This window comes from Anser anser (assembly GCF_964211835.1).
Source record: "Anser anser genome assembly, chromosome: 12".
Taxonomy (NCBI): Eukaryota; Metazoa; Chordata; class Aves; order Anseriformes; family Anatidae; genus Anser; species Anser anser.
In genome coordinates this window covers 6,813,081-6,832,536 of record NC_139733.1, presented here as the reverse complement: position 1 = coordinate 6,832,536, position 19,456 = coordinate 6,813,081, and the positions used below count along the sequence as shown (strand labels likewise).

At 33.9% G+C, this 19,456-nt stretch overlaps 1 protein-coding gene across 27 annotated transcripts in view; it reads left to right on the top strand.

The window, feature by feature from the left end:
- The window catches only part of ATP2B2 (ATPase plasma membrane Ca2+ transporting 2), a 413,900-nt gene that overhangs the window by 310,482 nt on the left and 83,962 nt on the right, over positions 1-19,456 (top strand). For 12 of the 27 annotated variants that reach the window (XM_083796485.1, XM_083796475.1, XM_083796474.1 and 9 more), the window contains 5 exons: positions 2,157-2,414; positions 3,463-3,588; positions 11,188-11,313; positions 13,060-13,092; positions 14,585-14,680. In XM_083796485.1, coding sequence (XP_083652611.1) covers positions 2,157-2,414; positions 3,463-3,588; positions 11,188-11,313; positions 13,060-13,092; positions 14,585-14,680 — 639 coding nt within the window. The remainder of the gene's footprint in view (positions 1-2,156; positions 2,415-3,462; positions 3,589-11,187; positions 11,314-13,059; positions 13,093-14,584; positions 14,681-19,456) is intronic. The other 15 variants (XM_083796487.1, XM_083796480.1, XM_083796484.1 and 12 more) reach the window with 4 other exon arrangements.

Sequence of the window (19,456 nt, the reverse complement as noted above, 5' to 3'; positions counted from 1 at the left end):
TGCACTTTTACACAAGCTAGACTAAATTTCAACCGGTGAGGACTTTAAAATCCAAAAATAAAATCAATCTTTGTGTTAGACCAGCGTATGTTTCTTTTGTGAGAAATGTGAGAGGATGTATGCTGTTAAAAAGAATAGGATATTGTTTCTTCATTTTAAATCATATCTAATGAAAAATGAGTAGTGAATGTTTGTCTAACGTTTGCTAAAACAGAATTAACGTGTGCTGGGAAACAGCTTAATCTACTCAAGGCAAAAGTGAATTTACTGATTTGGAAAAGGAATCTAAAATGTAACATGGACCAATTAAGATGATTTAAAGGTTAAACAAAACAAATTCCATTAGTCCTTCCCAAGTAATGTTCTGCTTAAGGAAAACATTGCACCTGTGAGTTAGCAACTCAAGGTACTGAACTTTAAAAAAAAAAAAAAAAGAAAAAAAAAGAAAAAGGGTACTTAATTTCTTGGGTGCTATAAAAATGGTATTTTCAGCAACGTTTTTGTCCTGCATATAAGGATTCATGTAGGTCATCTATCTGAGGGCATCCCTGCCAGGAAAGCCCTTTCTTCTGGGAGTGTGCTTTGCCTTACAATTAGGTTAAATATGAGTTTAAACTGCAGCAAGCACTGGCAAAAAAACAGTTTAATTTTCTTCTGTTCACTTAGTAGAGGTTTAGTCTTTGATACATCTTCCTTTGGCTTTTTTTGGTAATTTTGTTACTGTTCACACTCAAGAGTAATTACTCAGCCGGTTAGTGAATTATGATGCTTATGTTACAGGGAAACCTCTCCAGTTTAAAAATAGAAATTAAATTGCTTGTTAATTTCCTCTAGTGTCAGGTGATGAATATACCAAAATTAAACTTTAGTCATAGATGGAAGCAGCACAGTTGCGAAATTGCTAAACTCCCTGGTACCTGAGGAAGATGGAAAACTGATGTCAAACGCCTACCTTGTTCAGTTCTTCATGAGAAATTCGAAGATTCACTTTCTCTCTCTGTCACTCAGGAGAGGAGGCTCTTTTGCTTGGATGGGGTTCTTTTTTTCTCCCCTTTAGGTTGTGAAATCTCTGAATTTTGTGATTCCAGTTTGCGTACTTTGCTGTCCACTATCATAAACTGTTTTTTTAGGGCTTGTTTCATTAAAGAGGACATCTAGATTAGTTTTATTTTGTGAATTCTGTCTAGGAAATGTATTCCAGTCTTAATTGTGTATTACTTGGAAATAAATAATTAGCAGTAGTTAATAAAACATTTCAGTATTAGTTCAGATAATACTTAGAATGTACTTTTTAAATACTATTATACTTGTGACAGAAATAATATACTTATTTTTCTACAAATACGCCCCTATATTCCTCTGTAAGAAAGATACTGATTATGTTATATTGATTACTAGTTATTAATTGGGTTGCTGATGAATTTATATTAGGTTTTTATTTTTCTGAATGTTCCCTAATGCCCTTCTTTATTATGTTTAAATACTAATATGCTAGTTGATCAGAATAGTTTTTTTATGCAAGCGTTCTTTATGAGGGCATTTAGCTGAGAATGCTTAGAAATTATATTGAAAATTATTTCTTTAATCTTTTTTAGGAAGGTATACAATCTTTCTCTTATACTTGATAAAACTAGGTCAAATACCAAGCAGTAAATATTAAATGGTAGGTTAGATACAACAGTATCTCTATTTGTAATGTTTACCCTTAATCAATTCAGGCAATCTTCAGAAATTTGATTACTTCATTGTTACAGTTATTACTCATGTCTCTCCTATGTCTAAAATGAAAATTTAGCAATCAGTTAAGTCATGAGTATATAAATTGCTAGAAAAACTACACATCTGACGTATTTTGTTATTTTCCCAATCTTCAATTTATATAATTCTGTTCTTAATTGAATCGTATCACTTTCAACTGATTTATGGTACTCATTGTTTTAGTCTTAGGAGCCACTTTTCATAAGTCCTCCTGATTTCTGGAAATGTTTGATGGCTCAGGTGAAGCTATCAGTCCTATTAGACAACAGAATCGATGCTGCCTTTACCCATTGGTTTGGTTTGCATTTTGTTGCCATTTCACAGCAAGATTTTCTTGTGATAAACGTAATACAACTGATCTTTGCTTGACTGAATGAGTCATAATATTGTCTTGGTAGGATGTGGTACTGCAACAGGAGGAGCTGAAGATGAGGGTGAGGCTGAAGCTGGCTGGATTGAAGGTGCTGCCATCCTGCTCTCTGTTATCTGTGTTGTGCTCGTCACTGCCTTCAATGACTGGAGCAAGGAGAAGCAGTTCCGTGGGCTTCAAAGTCGTATTGAGCAGGAACAGAAATTTACTGTTGTCCGAGGTGGACAGGTTATCCAAATCCCAGTGGCAGAGATAGTAGTTGGTGACATTGCACAGGTGAAATATGGTAAGTTTCGTCAAATCGATAACTACTTTTCTGAACTTTATTTCCCTTCTCCCTTCCTGGCCAAATAGAGGACATTTGGAACTCACTTCACTGGAATTAATTCAAAAACAGAATTATTTGGTATCATTACTGTCCATGGTATGATAATAATTATGCTGTTAGGGCAAAAGAAAAACTTGACGTAAAATATTTGCAGTAAAATTACACTTGGTAATTAATTTTATTTTTGTAAGCTTCACTTCCTTTCACTGACAAGGACAAGAACTGTTCTTACAATGGTAATTCTCTTTCATGGAGGATTACAGTATTTGGAATTTTTGGAATCTGTCCAGTTATGAATATGAGGTATGAATATGAAGCAATTTTAAATGCTCTCTGAAAGGGAATCATGTCCCTGTGCTCACCCTAGTTGGTAGGCTGCTCCAAAACTATGGATCCTGTAACTGTCTACAAACTGGGTGTTACTAGTGGGTGTATGCCATATAATTATATACCGTAAGGGACCCCCCTATTTTTCTCCCCATGCTCCAGTGAACAGGAAAATCTTTGCAGGAACTCTGTTAGCTGTGTCTAACTCAACCTGCAAATTCCAGCCTGTTCCAACAGGCATCCAGTCTCTCCTGGGTCAAGTCTCTCCTAGGTTTAGATGCAGGAGAGCGTCCAGAGAGCAGAAAGGAGAGAGACTGCTTGACTGTCTATTAGCTGCTGTTTTCTCTTAGGAAGTTTGACAGAACAACCTTCATGTCATGTTAAAAAGATCACTCCTGTCCTAGTCTAGGTGATTATTCATTGTATGTTAAGTGTGATGCATTCTGATTCTGGTGTAACATTAAGCATAAAATATTTGCAATGCAAAGGTTATTCCCTATGGGATTACAGTAATGTGGCTAATGTGGTCCAATATGGTTGCACTTCTTTCACATTTGCTTTCATTTTACATTTTAATGTAATTATTGTTACTTGTAATTTTATCATAGAAATAATTATGTAATTATAAAAGCACTTACTAAATCACTGTGGTTTTCCATTGCCATGCTCTTACTGAAAGGTGATCTCCTACCTGCCGATGGGATATTTATTCAAGGAAATGATCTTAAAATTGATGAAAGTTCTTTAACTGGAGAGTCAGACCAAGTCCGCAAATCTGTTGACAAAGACCCAATGCTACTGTCAGGTAAATTTGTCTGAATTATTTCTGAGTTTATCTTTTATGTACTGCTTTGTTCATGTTTTGTTTTGATTTGGTTCTCCACAGCATCAGGTTTTGGTAACCTAGATATTGCAGGTCTTTTGAACACAGACACAGACCTTGCCAGTTTTTCATATGAGATAGACTAATGTTTTTTGATTGTGTGTAATTCTTTCTGATCATGATATTTATTTAATAAGGTGAAAAAATGCTGAAAATTTTTAGAGGAAAATGAAAGTATAATTCCAGGAAAAAACAATCGTTTCAATTCATCGTATACCAACTTTAATTTAACCATTAAATTTTAAAGTCTTTCAAAGCCTCTTTTTTATGCATACACTAGAAACATTAGAGAAAGAAACAACAAATGTGCTAAGAAAGATGGATACACTAAAATATTGACATTTATGTCAATTGTTATGTCCATAATCTTTGTTACATGTTCATGTTATTCATAGTATTTATATTTTGTAATATAATTCTACACAGTAAATCATTTAAATAATTTTTTTGTTTTGATTCTAAAAAAAAGATTTTTAAATGGTCTGGTTCTTAACAGATTTCAGCTGGGATGTGATGGCATAAAAGCTGCCTGCTATTTTGTCTCATAATGGTCTCATAACAATCATCAATGTATTGCAACTTGATATAGTCCTTTCAAACACATTTGAACTCTCTACTCACAGAAAGGATACTTCTTGCTGTCTTGTTCATGTACTCTCACATATTCCTAAATTGAATGAGATCTTTTTGGATACCCATAGATTTCAATGGTAACTGTGGAAAAATATAAAGACACTGCCCTGACAGGCATGATGGGAAGAGAAAGGGAAAGTAGTTGAGTTAGGTGAAAAAATATTTTTATCCTGCTTCCCAAAGCTTAAACATCTTTGCTAGAAAGAGAGGTTTGTCTTTATGGTTTTACAGTAGAGTTAAAGTTTGCACTCTTTATTTTTCCCTTTTAGTATGTTATCTCTATAGTAATTACAAAAAGGTGAAGTATTAATGGGATATTTTAACAAATGCTACAAAAACTTTTGCTCCATATTTATACTAATGAATTTATACTCGTGCTGTGTTAGAAAACCCTCTAACTCTATTTGCTTTTGAGTAGATCTGATGACTTGAGATTCTGTCATGTCAAATACTACCTTTTTTTTCCAGAGATGTAGTGCAAAGTTTAATACCCATGATGTTGGACCTGATATGCCTGCTGGAAATTGTTAGTAGCTCAAAAATCAAAGAAGTTGAAACCCACCATGTCATGTTTGTTTCACAGTAGGTTTATAAACAGAATTTGTTGGATATTAGCATAGACCCCGTATTTTAATAAAACTTCTTTAAAGCGAGAAAAAAAAATAAAAAGCTGCAAAAAGACCTTAATTTTTCCTTGTCTTTGAATCTGAAGACATCAGTAAATTATTTCCAACTAGGTTTTGGAATTTAGACAAAGATTGTCAGGCTGATGTTTGCCACTGTTCTCCCTCCACTGTCTGTTGGAAAAGAAGACAGTTCAGGTTTGATAGAAGAAAGCTAAAGAAAGGTAACATTTGAATTGCAGCCGCGGTTTGTTTTTGTGGGTCTAAATTTGGTGAAAGAAAAACACCATGAATCAGGAAGTCTTATTTTCACTGTTGGCACCTGAAACAACATTTTTAATATTCGATTAGTTTCAATGACATAATTAAACTAAATGAGTTTCTGTGCTTAATGCCCTGTTTAATCTTCCAGATAGTCATTTACTATACTTGAGAAGCAATTCTAAGAGTACAAGTGCTGACTAGACCAGATGGTTCATTTCCATCTGTATATAGCACATTTGGTACTACCTAGGAAGGCAGAAATGGGAATGTAAACTGAAATGAAACTCAACTGATATACCTGAAATGCAAAACAACCAATAGTTCCACTGTACTTCTGTCTAAAACATTTTCCTTCTTTTAGGTCACTAATAGAGATTTGCATGCATTGTGTAGCACAATCCACTGTATCAAAAGTCCACAGCATTAACAAGACCGTAGTTATGTTAAATTTCTTTGCAATGAACATGGACATGTATCAACCAAAAGGTGAAGAAAGCTTGGGTAGTGAAACTGTCTGATACTCGTCTACCTCCTCCTGGTGGACGACAGGTTGGCCATGAGCCAGCGGTGTGCCCTGGTGGCCAAGAGGGCCAATGGGATCCTGGCGTGCATTAAAAGGAGCGTGGCTAGCAGGTCAAAGGAGGTGATCCTCCCCCTCTACTCTGCCCTGGTCAGGCCTCACCTGGAGCACTGTGTCCAGTTCTGGGCTCCCTGGCACAAAAAAGACAGGGATCTCCTGGAAAGAGTCCAGCGGAGGGCCACAGAGATGATACGGGGCCTGGAGCATCTTCCCTATGAGGAAAGGCTGAGAGACCTGGGTCCGTTCAGCCTGGAGAAAAGACTGAGAGGGGATCTTATCAATGTTTATAAATATCTGAGGTGTGGGAGACAGAGGGATTTGGCCAACCTCTTTTCAGTGGTTTGTGGGGACAGGACAAGGGGCAATGGCCACAAAATGGAGCACAGGAAGTTCTGCACCAACATGTGAAAGAACTTCTTCATGGTGAGGGTGACGGAGCACTGGAACAGGCTGCCCAGGGAGGTTGTGGAGTCTCCTTCTCTGGAGATATTCAAGGCCTGTCTGGACACCTACCTGGACAGCCTGCTCTAGGGAACCTGCTTTGGCAGGGGGGTTGGACCCGATGATCTCTCGAGGTCCCTTCCAACCCCTAGAATTCTGTGACTCTGTGAAAACTCATATGCCTTCAAGTTCTGCATAGTTTGAAATTCAGAGAAATCCATGATTCCGAAATACAGAAGTTTTGTACATGAGTCTGGCCTCAGTATTGCACACAGTGAATTATTTAGGGGTACAAGGTGATAATAGTTAACATTGTAAAAAAATATCTTAGGAGGCTTATTGTTTAAATCATTTTCCCAGTTATTTAGATTAATTTGGTTAATGAAATGAGTATGAAAGAGTTGCAGAGAGGAACTGACCCAGAGTAGTTCTCACTGAATGGATTCTGACAGAAGGTTATCTTAACCTAAGTTTCATCCATGTGTACTTCTTTTCTGTTTGTTTGTTTGCTTTTTTGAAACAATGAAGAGTCAGCTTATTAAAGAACAAATAAATAAAAGAAATGTCTAGGTCATGGTTCTTTGTTAGGTTTTGGAAATTAGAAGGAAGCTTGATTAAGGAATCGGGTCAGTTACTGCCTGGAGAAAAATAGTTCTGATTCTGTCTTAAGTCCTTGCCAGAAAATATTCAAAGCTAAGCTTCTAGCAAAGCAGAAGTTTTTAGAACAGACCATCTAACTAAAATGTTCCAAATTATTTGGTTATAATGAAATTACATGTAGATGTGTTTTTGCTGCAAAACTTTTTAAAGGGGATATTCTAATGGTTGTTTCGCTTTCTTAGTAACTTCAGTTACCTTTTAATAATTGCAGTGACTAAACAGTTATTTAGACATGCAGATAGAGAATTTTTGCTCAACTCAAGCTAGCTGGAAGTAACAAAACAGGATGAACACCCAAAATTAGAGTGCTCTGCATTTCTTTCCCTATTTTTTGAGCCCTATTTCCAACCTATTTCACTAGTATTGTTAGATTTGGAGGTTTCTGAGCAGTACATGTTTAGTTGCATTTTTGTCAGAAAATGTACATGCTTCAATGTAGCTTCCTTATCTGTGTAATCCAAATATCTCTTTTCCCAGTGAACTAGTCTCCTTATTTTCTATCTTGGAATATTCACTGTTTATAAATTTTAAATTAAATACTTGGCATGTGAAAAAAAAATATTTTACTAATATTGAAAAAAGTCTAAAGAGGGAAAGAATTCAGTGTAGTAGTTCCACATGAAGTTGAAATACATGTTTAGTGAACAGATTAAGTGAAAAACATGCATTCATTCCAGAATTCCATTTATGTAACAATAGCTGATCAAATTCACAGAGTCTATTTCTTTATTCGGGGTTAATATAAATGAATTATAACACAACTTAAATGATGAAATTGCCAGAGTTAGGTGGTAGGAGGTTCGGCTTTTGTGATTAGCTTCCAGTAATCCTAACAAAGAGTAGTCTGCTGATAAATTAGTACTTAGTACCAGCTCCAAAGCACGCATTTGTATGCAACTCAACATTTCAGAATTATGTTTTACAAGACTAATGTTAAGAAAAGGTTTAAAAGGTTCAGAATGGCATTTCAGGCATTTGAAGACATTTTTGCCTTTTCGAGGTGCACAGATGTAAGCTTGAAAATTGGTGGATATTTGTTTTCTTAATAAAGCTGCCTGTATCCATGCCATATTTTGAGTATATTTATGCACACCTTTGTAGTCCAGTACAGAAGAGGATTCCTTCAAAATAAAACATGTATACTAAAAGCAAGTTATAAATTAAAAGATAGTTTTAAATGGTGGCCTTAGAAGAGGTTATTTCAAAAGTTATGCATTAAATTTCAGGCATTTTTTCTGTTTTGCCTGACCCAGTACAACCTATTCTAATTCTTAAAGATCTTTACTGTTCCTTTTGACTTGAATGTAATTTGATTTTGGTTGTTTGGATAGTTGTTTTGTATGTTTGTGATGTTTTGCTCTGTCATGTGAAAGAGAGAAAATGACTTTTTAAGGAATCAAATGGTATCACAGAAATGCCATAGGAACAGTTCACAACACACTAAAAAGGTCTTTTTTTTTTTTTTTTAATATATCTGACCAGTGGAGTATTTTTGTTCCTATTTTTCTTATTTCTGCTGAATTTTTCTCAAGGTTGTGATGAGATATTTATTGGTCTCAAACTAGACTTAGTGTTGATACATATGCTGTCCTGTGTTTCTCTTTTCCTTTTAAGAACATGAAACTTTGATTACTTAGAAGAAGATTTTAATTATAAATATATAGCGGCATTGTTTGAGGACAGCAAATGGATGTGCAGTAATAAAAAAAATGGGTTAAAAAAAAGGTTATGAGGAGATTATATATATTAATATGTATATGTCATGTAATGACAAAGGTTCCTTTTGTCAACTTTTGAGATAACTCAATGAAGAGAAAACATTTAAATGAGAATCAACCCCCTTAAAATGTTTTTCTTAAGAAAAGGAGGGGGAAGGAAATCTTTCCATGTCCATTCAGGTTTAGTAGGTGTGAAAGCTCAATAAGATTCTCTGTGAGAAATTAAAAACACCCCCTATTAGTTCAATGCCACAGGCTCATAATTCAGATGGTTAAAATCCATTTTGCAGTAGTTTGCAATAAGACTGAGGATTCTTCTCTATTTCACTGTGGCTTCAGACATCCCTTCCTCCAATATGTTTCAAAACTACAGGCATCAGTGAACAACTTCACTTTTGTTTCTAAATATTGAGTGATAAGTAATGATGGCATTGGTTAAGTGACAGGGGCGAGATAGTTGAGAATAAACATACCAGAATCTTTACCCTATTAGCCACAGAAGTATTTAGGATGTCAGTTAATGAATTTACATTACTCATGCTGTCAACAGAATGAAAGAAACAATGATTTCATGTTAATGAAAGTAAATGGGGAACCTTACATTTCTGGCAAACTTTAATTGTGGAGCAGTACAATGTTAGTTTTGAAGAGAGGTGAGGATCTAAGAAACAATAGAATAAAACCTGGAAAAGAATAGTAGTTTGTCACAAATACCACAGTGACAAGGCATTAAAGTGGTTATTATAAGCAGTAAGAAAGTAAGAACCGTTTCTTTGTTTCTTTTTCTTTTTTTGATCACAATGGTCGAATTATTTCTTTGACTTAAAGACTTGAATTCTTGTCTTAAACAAAGAAATTACTTAAAAATAAGTGTTTTTTTTCCCCCTTTTTTTTCCTCTTTATTATTCCTATAAAGGTACTTTAGTTACTGGATTATATCCTGATTCCATCTGGTCTGATTTTTCTTATGTCCCACAGATGCATGTCTGTGATAATGACTAGTCCTAATACATAATGTATTTCAAACTATAATACCTAGGATAAAACAAATTGTTAAATAACAAACCAGTCTTTGAGCAGATTTAGTTAACCATGTGTTATCGTTAACCAAGTTAACTGTATTTCACTTGGATTATAAATATGCTTTTTTTTTTTATAAATATATTTATAAACCATTTTCTTCTCAAAGCTTTTCCTTTGTATGTTATAGTCTGTTTTTGTACTTTCCAAACTATTTCCTCCTTCATCAAATGCAGGAAAGAATTTGAAAAACTCCAAACCCAGTAAACTTCCAGCTACTTTCAATCTGAGTTTACCCTGCCAACTTCGCGTAGAGAAATTGCTTTTCCTCTGGGTCTCACAAAGACTTACACTTAATAAGCAATGCTATAGCTTAATAGGCATACCTAATTTTCTACCCCTAAAGAATAAAATATAAAGCATATTTCAGTGAATAGCTTCATATATGAGTAGTTTCTCGTCATTAGGGTATTAGTTTTTTGTCTAGTCCATAGGATCATAATCATGTCACATGACCAACCAATCCACTGTATGTCTTTTAATATTCACTATCTACTAAGGATAGATCTATGAAAATGTTGTAAAGTGTTACAAATTTTTTCCAAGATGTTAGATCAAAATACTCCATGACTGTTTCTAGGAATTCCTAGTTTGTTTATGTTTTTATGTTTGTTATGTTTGTAAGGTTTATAAGAGGCTGTGATTTTAGATACCCCCCAACATTTGCTTGAGTAAGAGTTGTAAATTAAAAATTTCTACACAATAAAGCATGCATTTTTTCTCAAAATGAATTTAGTTAATATAATGGTGTAATTACCTAGTTAAACAAATGATCTTAAAAAAAAAATTTACTCTGCATTTTAATTTGTTTTAGACTAATAGAAATCTTTGTACACACTGATTTTGTTTTCCAGTGTATGAGATTCTTGCTGTTTGGGAAACTCATGATTTAATTTAATTTAACATCCCTTGAAGATTTTTTTCAGTATTGATTTTCAAGTTTGAAGATGTGAAATCATCTTCAAAAATATTTTTTCTATGCCTGTAAATCAACCATAGCGGAAAAAGATGAGAGAAATTGCACATATGCTTTTGCTTCGGTTATGTAATAGCATTCCATGTATAGTCAGTGTAATCTGGACAACAATCTCAGAGGAATATTTGCAGAACTCTGCAAAAATATTTCTGAAGTTACAAGAATTAACTGTATGACGCTGAATTATCTTCCAAACTTGTGTAACCTTTGTGTTAGTGACAACATTTCTTTTTAAAAGGGAATGTAATGTGTGGTTAATGAATATGCATCCTAAGATTTGCTATTAAACATCCATTTGTAGTTGAGAATACTATATAACAATAAGGATTATTTTTGATATGTAATAATATAGACCTTGATGTAGATTTAAAAAGTGTAACAGATCTCTCTCTGAGTACTAGCATATGCCTTGCATAAAATATTTAATGGTGTTATTCTTTTTAACTTTTATATATGTATATATATATATATATATATATACACGTGTGTTTATATATATATATATGTATGTATGCATAAGCAAGCACTTATATTGTGTATTTTCAGGTACTCACGTCATGGAAGGCTCTGGACGAATGCTTGTAACTGCCGTGGGTGTCAATTCTCAGACAGGCATCATCTTTACTCTGTTAGGTGCTGGAGGAGAAGAAGAAGAAAAGAAAGATAAGAAAGGTAAATTTCACAACACACATGAATGCTCCCAAGAAAGCACTTTTTTTTTTTTTTTAAGCCAGAATTCTCCTCAACTCTAGACAAACAAACAAACAGTTTTAAAAAACTTTTTTTAATTCATTTTTGTCATTGCACATCACACTGGAAAACTGCAAAAATGGTTAACCAATAATATACATTGGATAACAAGATGTTTTTCCAGTGTTAAATTGCAGACTCTCAGCACATAATTAAATGCAAGGAAGTACATGGGCATACTCCCATTGCTATATCTTTTTGCATAAATCCATACTCACCTAAAATTTGCAAAGGTTTTGCACTTGTCCACTTACATCTATGTAATATTGTTTTTTCAAAACTCAGCCATGAAAATTACATCTTTTTTTGAGCTTCAGACATAAAATAAAGATAAGATGTGGCTTTTTACTAACTTAGTTGTTTAATGTTAGTGACTGATTTTAGAGGCATTTTAATTACCTAAGGTGTAGAGGTCATACTAAGAACAGTAAAATGGAATAAAGTAACTAGCAGTAAATGTTAACAGAGAGTTTAACTCTGACATCACGTATCAGTTGATGAAATCAAGAAATGTTAAGATTTTCCATTTTATTATAGTTTGAAGTCATGAACAACTGCTACTTTCTGGGTTGCACACCAAGCAGACGTGATTTAACATGTCCTTTGCAGTTTTTGTTCATACAGTCTTTTTGTAAATCGTTCCAGTCTACTTTCAGAATTTTGTTCCATGTTTGTTCTAAGAATATTTTTCTTTCAGACATGCTTAAGGTCAATTAATATGATTTTTTAGACACTCCCACGCTTTTTAGTGCTTTTTTACAGTTAATAAAGGAGTAGTTATAGTTTTACAGAACATTTTACCTATTAGAAAGCATGATTTCACCTTTATTATTTCTGTTCCATCCTTTCAATTTGAAGCAGCAGATAGGAATGCCAATTCAAAACGGTTTTCACAACATAGATTTTCCATTCAGAAATGTGTGCTACAAGTGGAAGTCCTAATGAAACCCAGAAATGCAAAATACTTATCAGGCATGATAAGTTTGCAGAACTTTAAAAGGAGAAAGACTGAAACTTCCCAAAGTAAAACTCTTTCATGTCAGACTAGTTTTGAACAATTTCCTGGAGTCTAATCTAAAAGGATGGAAAAGACTCCTAAATACAGATATTTCAGGATCTGGCAGCATCTGTTTTGGCAGTGTATAAGGATATTCTAGAGGGGAGGGAGCATCATCAGTTTCTGCATGAAAGTAACAACCGTCTGTCCTGAGGTCCTTTGTTTAATGGGGTTGGCCTTCTCTGTATATTATTTTGCTCAGGACGCTGATGATTTTCTCATGTTGGACTGTGGATAGCTTGGAAGACAGTGAAAGACAAATCTGAGGTAGCAAAGTAATGCAATGCACTGTGCTCATAATGTACTTCCCAGAGACAGAGATACTTACAGGGATGTGTAAGATCTTTTTATGCAGATGCTAAATCCAATTGGATATAGCTACAATACCAAGAAAATTCCTTCACATTTTGTACTGGCTCTAGCAGCTTTGTGCTAGTGCAGAAGAGTGCCTGAGCAGAGCTGATGACTGATTAGGCCTGAGCTCAGATGACGTACTCTCATATATAAACCTGCAGTTCTCTAAAGTCCTAACAATCATAAATGTTTGCTTCAGTCTTATGTGGGTGTATGCTTTTATTGTTCATTAACATTTTGTAAAAATCATCATACAGGTGTGAAACAGGACGATGGACATCAACTTCCAGGTAGAGTAAGAATTCTGCCACATCAGATGAAAGGATGAGGCCTTTAGCCAGCAAGCTTTGGTGCAAATCAGGGTTGAAATAATGATTAAAATAATTGTCTTTGAATCAGTCCAGTTAAATTAAAGAACAATTTCAAATCAACAGGATTGTTCATGGCAAACATTTAAGTGCGCACGCACTGTTGGTGTTGCAAATCTGAATATTAAGCTTGAATACTCAGTTAATCTCCAGAAGTAAATTACAGTACATTAAACACTGAAATGCGTGATTTGCTGTTAGCAGTTCGTGCTGTGCTGGTTAGTATGAGTATCCAAATGGAATAAAAAATAAGCATGAGTAACCAAAACACTGTTGTTATCATCAGAATAATCAAATTTGCAATTGAAATTTTCATGAATATACTTAGACATGGTGTGTTTTTAAATCCTATATGCTGTTTATTTTCTTTTTCCAATTTACCATTTGTAAATAAGACAAGATGATATTTCTTGAATAACAAACCAGTACAATATGAAACAGTCACTATGGGTCAAGGACTGAGGAAGTTCAAGAGTCTCGGTCTGGATTCACTGCAGGACTTCTGTGTTCTGTTGTGAGCAATTACCCAACAGAAACAAAGCAAAACTTATTTTATCTATTATTTAGAGAGATTAATTTTCTCTACAGTAGTATAAAAATCCACAACAAAATAATAAAATGTTCTCAAAATTTTTCATATACCTGTTAGGAAAGATTGCTTGACCAATTTATCTGATATGCAAATAATTGCTGAAAACAAAATGAGAATTTTATTTTCTGTTATTTTTTTTCATTTCACCACAAAACAGAGGCAATTACATAATGCCTATTATTTGGATTTGAAACAACTCATTATTCTCCACAAGACTATATTTTCCAAGATTGTTTCTTCTACATTTCTACATACAATATGGAAAAGTTTAATATTTCTCCTCAAATCAACGTGCAACTAGGTTTTTAGAAGACAAAGACTGAGCCAGCACCTTAGACTGGGCTGTGCCAGCAGTAATACATTGTAATATGTAGCATTGCATCAAATGCAAAATATGTAATGCTGCAGATACAATGTAGCATGCAACATATTTTAAAACTACTGATACATTCCACAAATTTATTTATTCAAGGGAAATATTTCAACCATTTTAATATTTCCATAACTCATAATTTAAGAAAAAAAATATAGAGAGGACCATACGTAGTGTGTACAATTAGTTCTCACCAACTGTTAACTTGGTTAAACATCTTTCTTGTTTGTTTAGTTGTTATTATAATTATTCCATGTATGATTTTTTGCCTTTGTAATGACATTTTGATTTTGAAATTTATGTTGATTAATTTAAAACATTGATTTTGGCGAAAACAAAGCCACAGTATATCATAAATGTTTTTGCTTTTGTCATTTGCATTTGTTCATGTTGTTATTATTTATTATTTATTTTGTTGTTGTTGTTGTTTTTTACCCATTATTACTCAGTAGATTCTTCCCATCCCTCCTCCCACCCTCCTTCAGCCACAGATGGTGCAGCAGGTGCAAATGCCACTGATAATGCAAATGCCAGCTTAGTCAATGGTACGTCAAGAACACCTAGCTTGTTTTATTTGATAGATTTCTCTCCTTACTATATAAGATTCCCTCTTTCTCTTATGAACTGCACAGATGTTTTATGTGCGTGTCATTACCCTCTGAGAGCTCCTTTTCCACAAACTCCACAGCAGCTTATGAGATGCCACAAAGATGTTATGACTGAATTACTTCATTCACACAAAATTAAACATGGGAGAAGAACAAATAGGAATTATGATCTCTCTGCCATTAATTAAAATTGCAATTAAAAAGAACAGTTAAGTAAGACTGTTTTCAAAACTTTTGAGTTGCCTTTACGTAGAGTTTCATTGTAAAACACATTTGTCAGCACAGATCTGAAGAACCCCATGATAAATGGATTGTACCTTCTTCTGATGTGGCACTCTCATAAGTATTGATATAGCCTCCGTGTAGCTTTGAGAAATAGTGCTGGGGTCGGGAATCTGGCTCCATTCCTACTTGCAGTGCTTTCATAAAAAACTTCTGCTGTTTTCAGCATCTTTTGAATAGAGACTGACAGCAAAGCAAAGCTTGGGGATATTTGTGTATGCCCTTAGATAGTGATCATCTAATGAGCCTGTTTGCACTGACTGCGTGTATATATATTACTGTGGTCAATTTTGACCGTTTCTTAATACAGCTTCTTGACCCCACTTGTAGCATGGAGGTATTTCAGTGTCTCTTCTAATAGTCTAATTCCAGTATTAAATAGAATGGGTCAAGATTAGTCTAGGCATTAGAAGAGCTATATTTTTCTGGTCATCAAATACATTAGCCTATATTTGCCATAGAGACCTTTCCTTCTTGTACAGCACCAGTTACCCAGCCATTCTATTTTTCATCAAGTTGGTGACTTTTTTTTTTTTTATGTGGGTCAGTGGTTGGGGCATTATGTATGTAATGCTAGTTTCTGACACAGCATTGCCAAGTACTAAACAAGTATTAAGATTTACTAGTGTGAGAACCTTTTTAAAGCAATGACATTGTAAATCCTTTGAGCCTAATTCTAAATAATTTGATTATAACTTAAAAGAAACATGTAACCAGACTTAAAATTTTCCTCCTGCATATTCTAGGTTTGCTGGGAAACTAGGATTTCCAATCCTGACATCTCACTGCATGGCAGATTTTTTTAGTAAAGCAAAGGAGTGGCAACTTTTTTTTGAGTCTCAAAATCTCATCTGTTTAAATTTGGCAGATGAGCTTTTGAGAACACGAAGTCTTACACACAAAAATGTCACAAAACCTTGAAGGATCTAAAGCAGAACTGCAAAACTTTGCTCTTTTCCAACAATATAGGCAAATCCAGAAAAAAAACATTAATTCTTCCTACAAGTCCCATCTCTGTGTTATCCCTAGACCATCCTGGTTCCAACACCCCCATTTCAGATTCCTTAAAGACCAAGAACCAGGAAATGAATGAGGACTGTTTCATTTTCCATTCCTGATGGTTCTACTTCCTTGTGTGTAAAACAAGTGTGTGCATACAACACTCTTACCAGATGTCCTCCTTCTGTCCCACTGGAGATTGCACTATTAAATTTTGCCTAGTACTAAGTTAAGCATCTGCTTAAGTGCTTTGCTTGTTGAAAACCATTGCTCAGCAAGAGGCAGAAATGAGTCTTGAGTTATTCTAACCCAGTCTCTCTGTTAGCATGATTTAGCTGCTTGGTAAATATCTGTTGTGTTTGGTCTGAATGCCTGAATTTCCTATGGAAATTGAGTACCAAAGGATATTAAATGAGTGTGTAAAATCAAGTAAATATGGGACTTTCTATCTTCTCTCCCACCAGAAACAGCAGTTACTGTCCCTGTTTATCTCAGAGCGGTAGTTTACATACTCAGTTCTTTTCAGTGCACAAGGTGTAGAAGTGAATTGTTTGTGCAACTGAATATCTTTCTGCTTTCACCTCTTCTGAGGTGAGGCAGTCAAATGAATTCTGCACATCTTTGATCAACATGGAGAGAAGAAACTTCCTTAATTCAACTTTCTTGACGGTGTGTTCAGAGGAGAACCGCGACAGCAAGCAGAGTTAAATTTTAGTGCTTTGAAATTGTCTGGGAAATTGCCAAAGTCTGGTTTCTGTTTATACTATGCATTTTTCTAGTCAGCAGTGACGATGGGTTGAGAATACTTAAAAGGTAGCTATGTTTTGCAGGGGGGTTGGAGAAGAGAAAGGAAGGAAAGAAATTCTAAAGCGAGGAGATCAAGTTCTTGTAGCTATTTTTCCAATCTAGATTAAAGTTTTTTTTTCAATAATGCCTTAGTATTTTCCCTGAGATATAACTAGAAAAAAGCATTTTTACCTAATGTTTAATATCTCTGTGTAGAAGATACCTTCAAATATGAAAAAAATATTATATGCTTGAATAAATACTTAGAACAGGAAATGATGTTGCTTGCTAGTTGAAAGCCAAAACGTTACAATTTAAAATAAATTGATTTATGTCTTAGTTACCAATATTCACTTGACACAGAAAAATGCTTTTTATTTTCAGTCAGTGATAGCGATAAAGGCGTGTAGGCTTGCGACACATCCTGTTGTTTGCCACTTGCTATATAAGGAACTATCACATACTAGTAGTTATTTCTAGTAGTTGAAATGAAAATGCATAATTTTCTGATGGTCTTTTTTGTTAAAAAAAAATAAATAAATCCAGAAAATATATTCAGCTCTCAAAAGGTTACAAGTTTGGGTTATAAGCAGATCAGAAAATTTTACAGAAAGGTAGTAATTCATGAATTTTTTTCTGATTTAATAGTACAGTATTTAGAAAATATAAATTTTTATAACGTAAATATGGGAAAAAGCAGTGCTGTTAGTTTACAGCTTGTTTATCCCAAATATGATTTGGTTGCAGAAAGCAATGTTGGTCATTGGCCAGCCTTATTCCTAAATCAGGATTTCCTTTTTTTTTTTTTGTGTGTGTGTGTGTCACAACTCATATAATTTTTTATTTAAAATTATAAATTATAAAATAAAAATATATTATAATTAAAATTCTAAATTATAAAATTTTCCTATAGAAATACCATACCAGACTCAAAGAAACGTCTCAGCTGAAATACTTCACATCTACTGCTAATTCTATCTGTTCTAGCATATGTATACTTCTGTTGTTTTTCTGGAAAGCAATTTGCAGTTTTAATATATTTTAATGTATTTTCTGAATTGCAAGAGGAGTTATTTAATGCATAAAATGAATATGCATAAAAGAATCATCTAAAACTTCCTATTTGATCAGTGGCATCAGAATTATTCTTAGGTAGTTAACCTGTGTTTTACGAATGCATTGATTCTGATATCATACTGCATGGAAGAATTCCTAATGATTCACTTGAAATACGTCACTTCTCCCCCTATATATAGATTTGCAATGTGCGTCTGTTCTTACTAGCCGCATAATATAACTGACTTGACATGAAGAGAACTGCAACTCATTTCAATTGCAACATAAGACATTTTGGAAGATAGTAGGGTATTTTTTTTTTTTTTTTTTTTTTTGTTCTACCACAGAACATGAGAATATAACTAGATCAGCTTCTTTAGGTGATTTCAAGTTGTTCTTCCAATGAGCAAATAATTTCTATTGCCAGCAGTAGGATTTTGTTATTTTGTCTCATTAACTCTTCATAAAGGGCTGTGGGTGGGAAAGGGAAGTCTTCTGTGGAAGGTTTATTTGCTGAAGTAACCTTTTGGGCATAAGAACTTTGGCATTAGTGATGCCGTGGGTATGTTCCAAGTAAAGAGATGGGAATTTTCATCAGGTAAAGGCAACATGCAAAACATTTTTTATTCGAATCCAAAGCTTCCAAAGCAGCTGCAGAATTCAGCTCATATTAAGAGGCTCTGTAGCCTTTTCTAAACTTTCTGATTTTTTGGCTCTGCTCAGAAAAGTGGTAGAAATAAACGCAGATTAATTCCCCCAGATTTCAGGGCACACTGTCCCTTTTATTTACTTATTTCCAAAAATAAAAGAAAAAAATACAAACATATTAAAATATATTTCTGAGGAATTCTATATTGCATTTAATATAAAATATTAATACTTACTAATCATTTTTGTTTTTCTAAACAATGCAGAAAGGTCAGAGAGATGGGTTAGTATTTCTGGTCCTAGCACAAACTGAAATAAGGATTTCTCAGCAGTAGTGATTCTGTCATCTTGATTTCTTCATAATTTGTATTCAAGTGGAAACGTAAGATTCAAGAAATTATAGGAAATAATTTACTTCCCTTTACTGTATTCTTTCCTTTATCATAATTACTTATTCTTTGTTATTTTAAATATATGTATGTTTACATTGTTGTTAATGATTGTCCATTTTGTAGGTAGCTAGGGTAGTAGAATTCTTAGTTTAACTCATCACAAAAAATATTATGCCCCTATTAAAAAGCAAATGTAGATAATAAAGTTAAATATTTTGGTTTACATGGAAAACAGTAATGCATTTTGTGTTTGCCAGTTGTGAAGCTCTTTTTTTGTTTGTTTTTTTTTGCCTTTTTTTTTTTAAATTGAAGAATCTTTAATTCTACTGCTTTAAGGTTTTGAATTGTGTTCAAAAAAATAAACTGTAAAGCAGAACACAGAGCAGACTACGTCTGCTCTAAATTAATGTGTCCCAGCTCATAAGGAAGGCTTTTTCCACTAGCCAGAAATCTGAATCTCTGGTGATATTTTGTGTCTTCCTCTATCTGTATTAAAAAGTATTCTAAGAAAAATAGTGATTAGGCAGATATCAAGTTCAGCTATGGTGTT